This window comes from Heloderma suspectum, chromosome 1 (assembly GCF_057233095.1).
Source record: "Heloderma suspectum isolate Gila_16-S chromosome 1, 16-S_ref, whole genome shotgun sequence".
Taxonomy (NCBI): Eukaryota; Metazoa; Chordata; class Lepidosauria; order Squamata; family Helodermatidae; genus Heloderma; species Heloderma suspectum.
The window spans coordinates 49,964,730-49,981,719 of NC_139458.1; the positions used below are offsets into that span (position 1 = coordinate 49,964,730).

At 43.0% G+C, this 16,990-nt stretch overlaps 1 protein-coding gene across 4 annotated transcripts in view; it reads right to left on the bottom strand.

Moving 5' to 3' along the window:
* The window catches only part of YLPM1 (YLP motif containing 1), a 71,191-nt gene that overhangs the window by 13,907 nt on the left and 40,294 nt on the right, over positions 1–16,990 (bottom strand). For all 4 annotated transcript variants that reach the window (XR_014788923.1, XM_084842331.1, XM_084842322.1 and 1 more), the window contains 7 exons: positions 16,209–16,363; positions 14,850–14,912; positions 14,374–14,493; positions 11,296–11,472; positions 10,046–10,129; positions 9,474–9,557; positions 8,599–8,682 (listed from right to left, as the gene is read on the bottom strand). Coding sequence is in view for 3 of the 4 variants with exons in the window: in XM_084842331.1 (XP_084698457.1) it covers positions 8,599–8,682; positions 9,474–9,557; positions 10,046–10,129; positions 11,296–11,472; positions 14,374–14,493; positions 14,850–14,912; positions 16,209–16,363 (767 nt within the window). In the remaining variant the exon portion in view is untranslated. The remainder of the gene's footprint in view (positions 1–8,598; positions 8,683–9,473; positions 9,558–10,045; positions 10,130–11,295; positions 11,473–14,373; positions 14,494–14,849; positions 14,913–16,208; positions 16,364–16,990) is intronic.

Here is a 16,990-nt window from a genome sequence, read left to right on the forward strand (position 1 = left end):
GAAGTATATACCATTGTGTGCAATGGGGCTTGCTTCCTAGTTAGTGCATTCAAGTAATCAAGCCCAACAAGTATTTATAAAGAATACCAGGAATCCAGTAGAGCTAGGCTAAGACCACTGGGGTAATTTTGATTGTGAAAATGAAAAGCAAAAAATCAAACATTTGTATGATAGCCCTATATAGTTAGAATAGGTTTCAGGTATTAGCTATTGGTTCAGATAGCTGAATTTCTTCAAACTATTCTCAGTGGCTTTGATCCTAGCTTTCCTAATGTTCAGTGGCTTTGATCCTAACCTGTGAGTTCTGCTCACAAAAAGATGTTCTCCCCACTCCTGGCAGCCCTCAGCTCACCCTGAAAAGCAACTTCTGAGGGTTGGGATGTGGCATGGGTGCTGCTGTGAGAAGGGAGAATGGGTGAAAAATTGTAATCCCTGTCCTTTGTACTTTGCTGTGTATTTTGCTCATGTAAAGGCACCTTTGGATCCAAGCTATTGTCAAAATTATTTCAGTGGGATTACTTAATATATAAGTGGTCTGAGTACTACTGCCAGACCTATGTTCCATTTAAACCTGTGCTAACCTGTGCCAAACTGTGTTCCATTTAAACAGTAGCTTCAAACCCCTCCTGAAGAGATAGGAGAAGTGCAGGGAGGGTTGCAGATTTGTTTTCACGTAGTGTCTGACTGTGTGCTTTTTCTTCTGGTTCTTCTGCTCCCAGGTACCTTTCTTAAAGCTTGCAGCTCACTGTAGGCGTGAACTTCTGGCAGAAGTCAGAGAGTGAGAGCATAAAGGTTTTCAGCCAGGTGGGAGAGCAGACAGTGATTTGCCTTTCCATGGGTGAGGAATGGGAGAGGTAAAAACTGGCAGAGTGCCCACAGCTGATCTCAGAACATTAAGCCCTACCTAAGGCGGTGAAGAAACTTCTGTTCAGGAGAGAGGGGATATATTTCCATCCCAGTGTGGACAGGGTGTTGCCAGGAACTTGGCTGTGGGTTGAGTTACTGCAGTTTGTGGGTCTTTGACTGAAGCCTGTTATGTGTTCCAGAGGTGAGGGCTGGTATAAGCATAGTGCATTGGCAGAAGGTGTCATGGTGATGGGAGACAATGCCATTGGGGAAGGTGACTGAGACACCTCTGTGCTGTTTCTTCTTCCGGTTTTGCCTCCCAGCCTTAGTAATGTTGGGGGCTTCTTGCACCTTGCACCTGCAGGAGCTGCTGGTGAAAAACAGGCTGGTTAATGGAAAAGGATGCATTAGTTTGGACCTAATTCTGGAAGAACATGCCAACCTAGCTGGTATCACTGAGATCTGGTTGGATTAGGGGGTGTGGTCAATGTTTCCCAGATGTGACCACCAGGGTTTGCAGTGTAGCACCAAGCTCGCTCAAGGGGCAGGCAGAAGGGGTAGCTCTGGTCTATAGGGAATCCATCTCCCTCACTGGGTACCCAGTACAGCAGTCAGACAGCTTTAAATGCCTATACCTGATATTGAGATCTGGAGACAGGATTAGACTGAGCTGATATAGGTGGTCTCAAGTTTGGTATTGAGGGCCCCAAGGTTGTTGGTTTTGGGAGACTTTAATATTCATGCCAAAGCTGCCTTGACAGGGGCAGCTCAGGATTTCATGGCCTCCATGTCAACCTCTCTCGGGTAATATCTGGCCCAATGCATGTGGCAGGACATATCTTAGATTTGGTTTTCTGTACTGGACTAGGGGATAAGGATATGTGGCTGGGGAGCCAGAAATGACTCTGTTGGCATGGACATATCATTATCTCATCATTTTTGACCTTCGAGCTGCCTGTAACCTCCATCAGGGTGGTAGACTGGATTTGTGATTTGCCCCAGAAGGCTGATGAATCCAAAGGGTTTGCTGAGGTCTGACCCAGGCCCTTGATTCGATTGCTCCCAAATGTTCTTGACCCAGTCATGGAGCCACATCAGCCTTGTGGATTCTGTGGAACAGAGGGCAATGATGTGACAGGTCTGCAATTAGAGCGCAAATGGTGAAATACTTGTAATGAGTATGACTGAACAGTTAAGAATCCATCTTAAATCTTATTCTGTGGCGGTGATGGTGGCGAAGAAATTGTATTGTTCTACCACGGTTGTGTCTGCTCCATGTTGCCCAGCAGAGCTCCTTTGCATGGTGAAAGGCATTCTTCGAGTATGCCTTGGGAAACACAACTTGAGTCCTCAAAAGCCCGCTGTGATCAATTTGCTGCACATTTTGCAAAGGAAGTCGCTTGTATCTGTGCCGATTTAGATGCCATTGTTTTAACAGAGTTGGCACAGGATGTGACCAGAATACCATCTAGTCATGTTAGCATGAGTATCTTCCAGCTTGTACAGCCTGAGGAAGCAGACAAGCTTTTTGGAGAATTGAGGCCCACCACTTGCTCTCTGGACCCTTGCCCATCCTGGCTTGTGAAATCAGCCAGAACTGGGCTGGGTATTTGGACCCTGGAGGTGATTAATGCCTCCTTGAAGGAAGGGATGGTCCCTGTTAACTTAAAGAAAGCAATAGTGAAGATACTATTGAAAAAACCTTGCTTAGTTCAATTGGTTTCCAGTAATTACTGTGTAGTGTCAATTTCGTCATTTTGGGGCAAGGTCCTTGAATGTGTGGTGGCTTCTCAACTCCAAGTCATGTTGGATGATACTATCGGGATCCATTCCAATCCAGCTCCCGGCCTAGTTTTCAGACAGAAACAGACTTGGGCTGCCTTAGCAGATGACTTACACCGGAGAATGGAAGGGAGAGAGTGTGACCCTGCTGTTCTCCTGGACTTCCAAGTGGCTTTCGATACCATCAACCATGGTATCCTTCTGAAATGCTTATTTGGGTTAAGCATAGGAGGGATGGTGTTACCGTGGTTCCAGTCCTTCCTGGATGAACAGAACGTGGTACTTGGGGACTTCTGCTCCATCCCATGACCACTGGCCTGCCGCAACGTTCTATCGTGTCCCGTATGCTTTTCAACATCTACATGAAACCATTTGGAGGAGTCATTTGGAGGTTTGGGCTGAAGTGCCATCACTATATGGATGACACTCAGCTCCACCTCTTGTTTCCATCTAATGATCCTAGGGAGGCTGTTGAACTCCAGAACTGGTGCCAGGAGGCAGTTTTGGATGGATGAGGGCAAACAAGCTGAGACTTAATCCAGACAAGAGGGAAGTATTCCGGGTAGGGGAACTGACTAATCTGGATAGAGAATTACATCTGGTCCTAGATGGGGTTGCACTCCCTGTGAAGGAACACGTGCACATTTTGGATGTGCTCCTGGACTCAGTTGTAATTAGGGAAATTCAGGTGACAGTGGTAGCCAGAAGTACTTCTTACCAGGTTAGGCTAGTAAGTCAGCTGCGACCCTAACTGCAGAGGGATGATCTTGCCTCGGTTATTCTTGCTCTAGTGATATCCAGGCGGAACTGCTATAATGCTATGTACATGGGGCTGCTTTGAAGACACTCTGGAAACTTCAGCTGGTGCAGACTACAAGCTCCCAGATATTGGTGGGGGCCAAGTGATTGGCTTATGCAACACAGATATGCTAGTTGCACTGGCTGCAACTAGCATTTCTGAGCCCAATTTAAAGTGCTGGTTTTAACCTTTAAACGCTTAAATGGGTTGGACCCAACTTACTTGAAGGACTGCTTTCTCCCATACCAGACTGCCTGCATACTGAGGTCATCAACAGAAGTCCTTCTCACTTGACTACCGCCAAGGGCGGTTAGGATGGTGAGTATAAGGGAGTCAGCATTCTCAGTGGTGGCCCTGCATCTTTGGAATCAGCTTCCATTGGAGGTTTGTCAGGCCCTTCTTTGCAGGTCTTCAAGAAAGCTTTGAAGACCCACCTGTTTTTGCTGGACTTCCCATAGTGCTTTTGGCTGTTGGTTTTATTGGCAATTTCTGTTTTTATTGTATCCATTCTGTACTTTTTTTTAATCTTGTACACCAGCTTGAGAGGGTTCCACACTTAAAGATAGCCTCAAATTGTTTTAATTAAAATAATTAAGTGGAACACAAGAAACTACTGTCACACCAACAAAGGTCAACTGAAGAGTTCTATTCAGCCTCTTGGCCTATTCTCTAGTTGTGACATACAACAGTGAGTTGTTTGTTGTTCCATGTATTTGTACATGAGCTACTTTTCATTATAAAAGTCAGTTCTCTTATCTCCTGCACATCAGACTATTTTTTGTATATACTACAGTTGATTACTTTAGTCCATCTCTCACATGCTCACACAATTCTCAAAAACAAAACCCTGTGGCAAAAGTCAATCAACGGTTGTAGTAAGCAGACTATGTTCCTGTACATACAGTGAAAGGTCTTTGGATGGAGTCTCTAAACGTACTTGGTTCATATATGTTCTTTTTCTAAAGTACATCCCACTTTTTCTGAGCATATTTGGTTTTTATAACTTCTTGATTATATTTCCTCTCTAGACGCTTAATTTATCCATCACATCCACTCACTTCTCAAGTGGGAGGTACATGATTGTAATGTAAAACAGTTAAGCTAGGACTTCGTGCAAAATGTAAAAGAATGAAACATTGCATTCAAACTAATGGAGAAGGGCCATTCTATGTTTTTTTAAAACTTAAATAAGCCTTACATTTTTATTCTTTAAATTTCATTTACCTGAATGGTCATGGCCACCAACATAGCAATTCCTGCCCAAATCAAGGGTATAATGTCAGCACACTGGAGAAAAGGTTCCAACTTCTAGAATTGTATAATAAAACTTTTAGCCATTCTCTAGGCGAGAAAACCAGAAAAAGGGGGCGGGAGAGTTGACAGAATAAAAGGATATCGCTGGGAGGCCTTTGTAGTCACAAGGCTGAGCCTGACTGGTCTTCTACCCGCTGAACAGAAAATAACCTCACAGAAAGTCCGGCTTCCCTTTCTAGTTCAAATGGCAGGAGAGCAGCCAACAAGTGGATGTACAGCAACAGTACCTACAGTCCAGGGATAGACCATCATACTGGGAATAACGCCACATCCTGCAGTGCTCGTAGCATTCTTCTCCAAAGCAATCTGATGTAGCTTCAGCACCTACTTTGTAGTACGTTACAAATATGGTTGGAAAAAGTCAAGTCACTGCCGAATATATATACTCCATCTTCAGTCTACTTTAGTAGCTAGGACTAGGGCCCAGCCATTATGGTACAAAGGGACCATCTTATAAAGCAAAATTCATCTTCTCAGAGAGATGGAAGAGCACAGCAGAAATTATGCTCTATAACAAAATCTCCATGACACGAGGAAGTGGCTCCAGTAGACTGAGATCCATGGAGGATAAAGCTATCAACGACTACTAGTCCTGATGGCTATATGCTACCTCCAGTATCAGAGGCAGTATGCCTATGTACACCACATGGGCAGGAGGGTGCTGCTGTACTCAAGTCCTGCTTGTGGGTTTCCTGTGGGCAGCTGGCTGGCCACTGTGTGAACAGAATGCTGGACTAGATGAATCCTTGTTCTGTTCCAGCATGGCTCGTCTTATGAAATTCCAAAACCATTAACATGTGGAGGTAGGTATCAGGAAATGATTCTCATAATAAGCCCTCTATGTTCCATAACATCCTAACCAAAACCTACCCAAATTAGAGGAAAGATTATTAAATTTCTCTCCAATATGCCTGGTTAATCACTGTTGGTGGAAAAGGTCTAGTGACCCTTCTTTACCAAGTTTGTGAATATAGGTGTTAAGCTAGCAAGCTTTGGTGTTTATCTATCCATCTGACACTCTGAAAATGCTTCAGAAGTCATGAATACCTCCAGGTCGATCCTCACCCTGTCCTTTGCTGGGTCAGCAGACAACTCCCAGAAGACTCCACCAGATGCCCTGATGGTTACATATTTGTGAATTGCTCTCAATAAATCTAGATCTTAGCTTAACAGTACACACTGTGTTTGTATGGGTTTTTAATAGCTGCTCTCCTCCAGCCCATCTGTTGTTTCTCATTAATATCCACTTAATATCCACAATGGCATTCGTGGGAAACTCTATGGAATATGCCGCTGTCCTGACAGAGGCAACATCCCTGAGATATGAAAAAACCTCTGTATTCCCCAATCCATCTGATGACACTGGATATGCACACTTATACACAGGAGGCTTTGAGCATTTGATGTCCTTGCACCTTCTGAGGAAAATACTGAGTACTCTATGCATGTCAAGTCAAAGTCATATCTTCTCCCTTGGTGTGCAGGTTTGGAATATATTATCCCAGACTTCACCATGCATATACATTTTCAGAGTTCCAAGCTCCCCCTCAGTGGGAGGTTTGTCCAATAGTCCATTTTGGTACAAAACCTTACTAATGGGGATAAACAGCAATGAATACTAGTATACTAACGTATAATGAAGTACGTACCATGAATAAAATTAGGTGATTTTAGGGTGCTGAAACTTTTCTGTGTCCTCATAATTCACAATCCCCCCACGCCCCCACAACCTGCTAATAACAGTTCAGAATTCTTTTTTGGTTCAGGAACCTGAAATCTAGAAAGTGGTTTCCAGGCTGAATTTATTTTGAAAGCCCACAGGGGAGGATTAGACCCTTAGAGTGGTGGAAATTCCTTGAGGGCTCCTATGTCCAAGAAATAAGCAGCGGTAACAAGAACTGTCTGATGGCATTGGCTTGACCTAGTTGGAAGAAAGACAACAAATCTGTCTCATGGCACAGTGGCTTGCTCCAGAGCACAACGCAGCTGTACTTTCTCAAGGACATTGTAGTTGAAGATTATGGACTCCCATATGTAGTAGGACTGTGGCCACAACCCATCCATCAGTGGCAGGGGCCTTGTGTCAGGCTGTTATCGGCTTTTTTCTTGCTTTTCTTGTTGTCTTTGTTGGACAGAAGAGCCTATCAACTACCACGTTGCCAGTTTCTTGATCAAGCAGGCTTGGGTCCTCTAGTTTCCTTGAAGTTGTAAGATCTGCAGTCTGCTCATTTGGCGCAAAAGGGAAGAGGAACCTTCCCCTCCCTTCTCCACTCTACCAGGATTTTGCAGACTATTTCCCTAGGAATGGTGTGGTGGCTGGACTTGGATCTGAACCTTATATTCCAATGTTTAAGCCATATGTTTCTCCAGATTATCTCACTGGTTAAGATGGAGCAGGCAGAAAACTGTAGCCAGCTCTGCCTAGGTGAGGTTATTCAGGCCCTTCCACAGGCAGTTGTGACCAATCCTTCCTGTCTCCAAGCATTTCATTCCCATCTTTGAGAGCTATCTCCTTAGAGGATAGGGCTCAAATGGAGGCCCAATAGCAACATCAGATTTCCACAGTACGTTAAGTCAGAATTTAGAGGGTTTTTAAAACTAGATTGCAGGGGAGCCTAACCCTAGCTGGGTCTTTGGCTTCTGCTCTCTTGAAGAATCTGAAAAAAGAACCATGTACTTGCATTGCAATGACATGAGGAACAACTCTGAGATATCTTTGGGAATGCCCTTACCATTTGGATTCCAGTTGATCTCTAACTGGAAATCACTAGTCCCCATGCCCTCAGACCTTGCCCTGATATGCTGTGGACTCCCTTCCCACAAAGTAGAAAAGAGCTGTCTTTTGCCTAAAATGGCTACCACTCTCAAAGCAGTCTTCATGCAAGACAGGGTGCCAGAGAGAGTAAAAGAAGCATGTCTGTGGACCTGCCCTGCCATTCCCCATCAAGGTATGAGCAGAGTATGAGGTTGCAAAGAGCAGTATGGTCATCCAAGAATGGGTGGGGTGTGTTGGCACATCCAAACCTATCTACCTATTACAGCTGTTCAGGAGAAAGGTAGTGAAAGACAAAGATCATTATCCCCTGCTAGGAGATCTGTGATTACAGTAAAATTGGCTTTGGCTCTGTGCTAGAGCTCCAAAGGAGTCCTGCCCTCCAGTAGAAGGTAGAACTGAAACAAGGGGAATCTTCCCTTGTAGGAATGTCATGTGTGTGAGCTCTGTTTTATGAGCTGGAGAACAAGTTAGCCCTTTGCTGACAGCTCTCTTACCAGCTGAATGAGAATGAAGGATTCCACCCAGTCTTCTCAGGCTGCAATCCTGTGCATACATTCCTGGGAGTAAGCCCCACTGAACATAGCAGGGCTTATTTCTGAGTATTTCTGAATGCACAGGATTGAGCTATAAGACATATTTCTAATAATTAGAAAAAGTTTAGTTAAAACAGTTCTTATGAAACCTGCAAAATGAAACAAATAATTTAACTGTTTCTTTCTACATTCAATATTTCAAAGAAAATCTCTCCACCCCACCTGAAAACATTTCAAACTAGCTACAGCTTTTAGAGTTCTCAGAACATGCTGCCAGCTCTGTCCAGGTCATAACTTCTGCTAATAGAAAATACAAACCAAGGCTTTAATTAGATTCAACTAAAAACAGCTATGGTACTGAAAACATCTAAAAAATGGCTAAGAAATTCATAAACAGAAATGTATGCATCCAGTGCTCTTATACTGTTGGAAATGATAGCAGCGGAAGTGGTTAGGGGAAAGCTGTTGGATTTTACAGCAGGCAGAAACTATATTAGGCTCTGTAATAAAAGAAATTTGTTGTTGGGGTTGGATGATGTGTTTCCTACCAATTCACTCTCTTCTTCCTCTGCATCTTTTTTGTTTTCTTCTTTCTGGTCTTCAATATTTGCATCAAAATCCTCCATCTCCACCTAAGGCAACACATAATTACTGGATTATACAAAACCATTTGAAATTATGTATCAGATACTCATAAAACACACTGAGGCATACTGTTGCATGTACTCAAATGACATATAAAATTTTTGGGATTCACTCAAGAAACTACTATACTCTACACATAACATTTCTCTTTTCTGATGTTTATATCCATAATGGACTAAGTATATGAGCAAAGCTCCCGAGGATCCAAAGTCAGTGGACAATACTAGAATAGAATGAAGCCTACAGTTACAGGGTGTAATCCAATCTAGCTTTTCTGCTGACAAAACTGGTTGTCAGCAGAACTGGGAGGGGGGTGATTCCCCCTCCCACCTGCAGCCCCCTGCATGCCCTCAAAAGTTGCTCTGGAGGGTTGGGGGAACCTTCAGAGCAGATTTTCAGGGGCACAAGGGGCTGCAGGAGAGAGGAGCAGGAGAAAGTCCTGTTGCATAAGTGGACTTCTATTTGTGCCATGTTGGTTTCTGCCCACAGTCATCTCTTTCAGAGAGCCATGATCTTTATTCATCTCTTAGAGATCTTACAATGTTTCTTTCACTCTTATCTTAGTTAAACCATTCTCTTGTGGAAGTCCTGTGACAGACTCAAAAATTCTTCCAGACTTTTAATATTTTTCAGTATGATTTCACTAAATAATGACTTGTCCAATCTGTAGTCAAACCCTGCACTAATGCCTGGTTTCTACCTTAATAAGCATATTTCACATATTTTCTTCAGCCATGAATTAACTTATATGCTTAAGTTAGCTTCTTGCAAATCTCACCTCTTCAATAGCAGCATCTTGTAGCAAAGAGCGAATATCTAAACGTATCATATGACGGGGTGCTGTCTCCCAATGATCAGCCATCTGGAAATGGGAAATGGGAACTGAAGAAGCTTCTACAACGTATGAATTATTCAGGAGAAAAATATTGTTTTTTATCAGGACTGTGACCCTTCTTCGAGTACAGGTGGATTAGAAGTGTGTGTGTGTGTGTGTGTGTGAGTGAGAGAGAGAGAGAGAGAGAGAGAATGAGAGAGAGAGAGCAATCTCTAACCCCAAGTTTTTTAAGGTGTGTCTGTTAAATGTTGGTATTAGCAACATTATTACATTACAGGTATCACAACAGCAATAGATATTTCCAAGCCAGAAAAGGGCTCAATGATTATAGGAGGTACAAAAGAAAGAAGTTTACAGAATACTTGATTAGTGAAATAAATACAGTGAATGTAGGTCCATTCTTAGCTCCCTTCAAAATAGATAGGTTTGCTTTTTCCCCAGGACAAGTAATTCTGATTGCCCTGAGAAAATTAAATTTCAGTGACCTCTGTGCTTCCGCATCTTTATACAATTACCTTATTGATTTCCTTGAGCTTACGTCCATGGACATTTCTCTTGCAACAAGTCTGGTTGTCTGCAGTTATTTCAGCTAAGTAGACCTAGAATGCCGAAAGAAAACAGTATGTGTTCAAAAACCTGTGATCCATGTCGTAAGAAGTGTTCTCCAACATATATTCAGTGGACAAAAGAAAAGTAGTGTATGCAAATTCAGATGGAAAAGACCTGGCTGAAAGAAGGCATGATCACGATCTGGATCAGTTGGAGCTAAACGGGAAGCGTACTGTCCTATGTGTTCATGCCCTTTTGTTATTTCTTGAATTTATATGCCTCTTTACTAGCAACACTTTCAAAGTGGCTAAAAATCCAATATTCATTATAGCAATAAAATCACATTATAAAACAAACCACTGTAAACACATTAATATCAAAGACAAGAATGAAACAACAGTTTTCCAGTAAATCACAGCAGCCACATCAAGTAGTAGTTTCATTCGAACAAGGCAAAGCTTGCCAGAACTGAGGTGTTTTTTCTCAGCTTTCTAAAGGTGGAAAGGGTGGTGCATACATGGGCCTCTGTTGCCAAGGAATTCCACAGTTAGGCCACCACTCTACACTGCAGAGAGGAAAGGGTGCAGTATTATCTTCTTTACATTTCAGCATGGCTTCCCCGCGTACCACAAAATCTGTTTGTTCTATCTCTCATGGCTTGGCTATATATGCTTCCAGGTCAGACCTGGATCTTTGCCTGGGTAACAATCTAGTTTAGATTTATGATTCGTTAACCTGGCACCTTGTCTCCAACCTGCTCATTGCCTTCCCTGTCTGCTGCCTCAGTGCATCCCAGAACCTTGGACTGATATCAGTCTCAATCCAGGCCAGTGATAGGAACATAGGAAGTTGCCTTCGTCAGACCACTGGTTCATCTAGCTCACTATTGTCTGCATTGACTAACAGCAGGTTGCCAGGATTTCAGACAGGAATCTTTCCGGCCCTATCTAGAAATACCAAAGATTGAACCTGGAACCTTTGACATGCAAAACATACACTCTACCATTGGGCTCTGGTTCTTCAGTAGTACCTTGAGCCTTGGGTCAACAGCTACTGGGGCTCCCTGGCAAAAGTGACCTCCTACCCTCCAGGTACCTAAGCTTGGCTCTGCCTTTACTGCCTATGGCCCAGTGTTGAATGATGGTCATGGTTCAAAGGTACTGAAAGTCTGTTTCAGAAGTGCTAATAACTACAGAGATTATCCGAGAATGTTTACCTCAAACCCTTTTGTTTTTGCAGCACTCCAGAACTGCTCGAAGTGGCGTACTCTATCATTTATGGCATCAAGGATGATAAAGGGGAAAAACCCATCATCCAAAGTCTTTTTGAAGGTTTTGAACAAGCTGGCACGGTAAATCTCTTCCATATCAGCTTCATATTCATATTCCAAAATCTGCTCGAGAAAAAAAAAAGAGAAGATTAGACAAAAGAAGAACAAATGTTCTTTCTAGAAGAGCTTAAATTTAGCAGTACGTGAACTAAGAACTACTGGAAGTACAAGCTGGGTTTTGAAGAGGCAGAGGAACTAGAGATCAAATGGCCAACAAATGGATCATGGAGAAAGCAAGAGAATTCCAGAAAAAAGTCTATTTCTGCTTCATTGACTACACTAAAGCCTTTGATTGTGTGGATCACAACAAACTGTGGCAAATTCTGAAAGTGATGGGAGTACCAGACCACCTTACCTGCCTCCTGAGAAACCTGTACGAGGGTCAAGAAACAACAGTAAGAACCAGACATGGAACAACTGATTGGTTCAAAATGGGACAGGAGTACGACAAGGCTGCATATTGTCGCCCTGCTTATTTAACTTATATGCAGAGTACATTATGAGAAATGCCGGGTTGGATGAATCTCAGGTCGGAATTAAGATTGCCGGGAGAATTCTCAACAACCTCTGATATGTAGACGATACCACCCTCATGGCAGAAAGCGAAGCGGATCTAAAGAGCCTCTAGTTGAGGGTGAAAGAGGAGAATGCAAAAGCTGGTTTGAAACTCAACATTAAAACAACTAAGATCATGGCATCTGGCCCCATCACTTCCTGGCATATGGAAGGGGAAGAAATGGAAGCAGTGACAGATTTTATTTTCTTGGGCTCCAAGATCACTGCAGACGGTGACTGTAGCCATGAAATTAAAAGACGCTTGCTTCATGGGAGGAAAGCTATGGCAAACCTAGACGGCATAGTAAGAAGCAGAGACATCACCTTGCCGACAAAGGTCCGTCTAATCAAAGCTATGGTTTTCCCAGTAGTAACGTATGGCTGTGAGAGCTGGACTGTAAGGAAGGCTGAGCGCCGAAGAATTGATGCTTTCGAACTGTGGTGCTGGAGAAGACTCTTACGAGTCCCCTGGACTGCAAGGAGGTCAAATCAGTCCATCCTAAAGGAAATCAACCCTGACTGCTCATTGGAGGGACAGATACTGAAGCTGAAACATAAATATTTTGGCCAACTCAAATATTTTGGCCACGAAGACAAAACTCCCTGGAAATGACCCTGATGCTGGGAAAGATTGAAGGCAAAAGGAGAAGGGGACGGCAGAGGATGAGATGGCTAGATAGCATCACCGATGCAATGAATATGAACTTGAGCATGCTCCGGGAGAAAGCGGAGGACAGGAAAGCCTGGCGTGCTATGGTCCATGGGGTCATGAAGAGTCGGACACGACTTAACGACTGAACAACAACAAAATCACATATGCTGGCAATTTAACAGCAACTGCCTAGTAAAGCACATAGTGAATGAGGATTAGATGGAAAGGAGAGAGAGAGAGCGCCAGCACAGAGTATTATCTGCTTACTGATGGCACCCAACTCTGAGTACCGTCTTCACAGGAGCTTCATGTAGGTATTAATCAGCATGGGCAAAAGGGTGAAGCCCTAAGGAAGCCTATGGCATAAGTGCCAGGAAGCCAAAGAGGAGGCCTACAGCACTACATTCTGGAATCTGCCCACCAGATGGGAGTGGAAACACTGGAATGTGATGCCCCCGATTCCCATAGCAGACAGAAGATCCAGAAGTTTACTATGGCTGATGGTACTGAAAGCCACTGGCAAAACCAGGAGAATTAACAGGAATGTGCTCCCATGTCACACTTCTGGCACAGGTTAAAGCCATTTCAGTCCAAATATCAGGCTGGAAGACACACTAAATGGATTGAACAAATCAGTTCTTGTTAAGAAATGCCTGCAGCTGGCCACCATCACCTGCTCGAAAAAAGTGAGATTTACCACTGACTATTTACCATTGGTAAAATCATTAGGATCTAAGGTTGGTTTCTTCAAGAGGGGCCTCGCTATTCTTTCCAGCTGGGTGGGACAATCTGCTCTCTTGGTAAAGCATTTACCACCTCCTTGATCCAACCAACTGCATCCTCTTGGCTAGATATTACCAGCCAAGGTTGGAAAAGATGCAGATAATAGGCTGCACGTCTCTAAACGCACAGTACATACTTGGGCTAGAATAACTGAAAATCATCCAAGCAACTGTGATCAGACAAGGTTCTAGGGTACCCTACATCAGTACTATATTCAGACTGGAGTCCAGGCTGGACCAGACATAAGTGATCTCATCCACAAAATGCTTAAACAAATACATCTCAATGGGGTTCTGTCCCTGATCCTCTTGGGGCCCAGGATGGAGAAGGCCCATGATTATTGGAAAGGTTTTGCTGTGGATGCAACAGTGTCATAAAACTAAGCTACCTTTGCTAACATTGCAGCTTCAAGTAGGCTCTAGCCAGTGTTCAGTTGGACTCATTCAGAGATTTTCTTCATCTGTATTCTAATTACTGTTTCAGATTATATCATTGCCCTAAGCCCCCTGGAAAATCATGGAGTTTATCTGATTCTTGTCAGCATGACAGGATGCCTATGAGACGCAAAGCTATTTTCACATTCCAGGGTGATCAGGTAGTGAACAGAAACACCAGCCATATCAGCAGGAAAATCCCACAGAGCCATCGGAAACCCATTTGGATCTATCAGGCGCTGAGAGTGGACCAACTGCAGTTGTTGGAAAATTCCAACAGACTAAACCTTGCTAGGTAAAGTTCTTGAAAAGAAAATGGCTGACATCTCTCCTGCTTCCTGATCATCATTCAGTCTAGAGGGAAAACCAAATCAAGTGCATATCCCGCCACATTTTGGGCTCATAATACGGTAGGTCCTATAGGCTAGGATAATCCCACAGTTGACGTGGCGACCATGAATCCTACTGCTGCGATCCATACTTCCTTGAGAAGTCAGTTACAATATCTTAACCAACAACTGGAACATGCATTAAGAGCACCTTCTTTTTCACTCTTTTCTTTGTATCTGGGTCTCTCTCTTCTTTCTCTATTTCAGTGATAAAATAGTCATCCAGGCTGAGCACTCTGGGTGCAGCTCCTCCACATTCGACTTCCTTATCCTGGGAAGGAAATATGAAGGAAAACAGCTTACGTTCCTGGTGTGACAGGGAATTCATCTTGGAAAATAAAGAGCCCCAGCTACAGCCCCCTCCAATTAGTAAGAGAACATTCTATTTTCAGTTTTTCATTTCAGTCAACCCAGCTGCAGTACACTATCACACTGGAAAAGGGCACCCGAGGTATTTGAATAAAAATATACAGTATAACTTAGATTCCAAAATCTACCTCCACCAAGGAGATGTTCAAAATTCATTTCCTTTTGGGCTCTGAATAGATAAAGATGGCTAGGACTACGATGCAACTGAGTCCTACTCTTCAGTACAGACATAAAGAAAGCTGCTATTTATCCACTCACCCTGATGAGTTTAGCAACATGAGTCTTTCCACTCCCCGGCAATCCTCGCATGATAATGACAATCTAAAACAAAGACCACATCAATGAAAGACTGGACTGAGTTGAATAATGAGTATGTAGCAGACAAATAATTTTCTGCCTATCAACAGGTAAGCTACAGCTCAAGTCTTTGTAGCCCCTTGGGCTTCACAAAATGAAGCCACTACTCTAGCGTTATCATGGTAACAATGGGACCAGATTTCAGTTTTAACTTGGCATAATTCCTCAGACACCTGCATCAATCAAAATCCCACAAAGAGAGAGCTCAATTTGAATACCCCAAGTAAGTTAGCACTATTTAAGGAAAATTCCTTAAGGGAATAAAGGGAAGCTATTTATAATTTATATAGTTCTGGATGCTTAAGTCAGGCCACCTTGCAAGAGGGGTTAGACAAATTCCTGGAGGAAAAGGCTATCAATGGCTACTAGTCCTGATGGCTATGTGCTATCTCCAGTACCAGGGGCAGTGAGCCTATGTATACCCGTTCCTGGGGAACGTGGGTGGGAAGGTGCTGTTACGCTCGTGTCCTGCTTGTGGGTTCCTGGTCGACAGCTGGTTGGCTGCTGTGTGAACAGAATGCTGGACTAGCAGAATGCATTGGTCTGATCCAGCATGGCTCTTCTTATGCTCTTATGACCACCTTTTAAGCAGGAATTTGAGGAGGTCAGCAGTGCATATACAAATCGAAGGAAGTAGAGATGTTATAGGGCACATATGGGGGGGATCTTGGGGAATAAAGGTGATGTGGGAGTGATACAACCATTAGCACAAGAATAAGCTGCTCTTTCTTCAAGCCAATCCTTTGCCCTCAATTCACAGGTTCCAGCTGAATCCTAGTCCTCCCTGAGAGGAATGGATAAAAGATCCCAGTACTTAGTTTTTAACATATTTTAACATAATTCTGTTGAGAGAATTCTGTGTCAATATTAAATTTTACAATGACAGAATCAATTAAGCACCTTAGGCAGGGTGTGGGATGGTTAGAGCAGTAGGGCAGACTGGCTAATTACTCCCCTTCCTTGCCACTCAGCCATGGCAGTCCCTATGTGAAGATTGCTCTCACCATCACACCATGTTAGTGTAGTGGCAAACAAGGTGAGAGGGATTAGGCAGAGCACAGAGCAGAACTGCACTCATATTTATCAAATAACTCTGTAGGCATTTAATCTGCTTTCTTTTTTGAAATTCAAAGATTTGCCAAGGACTTTGGAAGTCATGGGAAGCAGCTTCAGAAAACTGCACGTTCAATGTAGCAGAAGTGCTTCATTTCTTATACATGTTGTTGGCTAAGATTGGAAAGTCAAAATTACAATACTCACCCTCTCTGGTCTGCTCTCCCGTCCAGGTGGTTTCAGTATATCATCAACGTTTTTAGATTCTGGTTTCCTCTCTACACGTGGGGCAGGTGGCGGTTGGCGGGGTATTGATGGAGCAGAAATAGGCATTCTATCCTCAGGGTAATTTCTCCGGTCACCTTAATGTGAGGTTTACACAAGAGAGAAAAAACAACATTAAATAAAAATCTGCATTGAATGAAAAGGTAATTTATTAATCTGTAAATTTAATGTATTTATTTCAAAATAAACTTTCTAAACTAGAACAAAAATAAGCCACCAGAAGATGGCATCGTACAATAAAAACAAGAATGAAATGAAGACACTTTCCCCTTCAAGCTAGAGGCTTTGAGTCTAAAATCTTCTGTAGTTTATGAAAGCTATTTTAACATATGTTCCAGAAAAAAGGGTTTATATGCTAACTTGATTTTAACTTCAGTGGCAAACAACAGAAAGGATTATGAGACACTTAGGGTGCAATCCTATGCATGTTTAGATGGAAAAAAGTCCTACAACTCCCAGCATGCCCCAGCCAGCATAAACATCCATAAGACTGCATCCTCAATTTATCAGAAATGTGATCTGAGCTATGTTCTCATTTTTACATATTATAAACCAACGATCTTGCTTGAATTGGAACACTGATATATGAGCACATGAATGGGCTTTATTGGGGAAAAGTCATAACCATCTGTAAGGCATACGAATTCCCCTATTGCCTTGTTTAGCATGGCTTCCAATACAACTCTGCAAATGGTTAAAAAAAT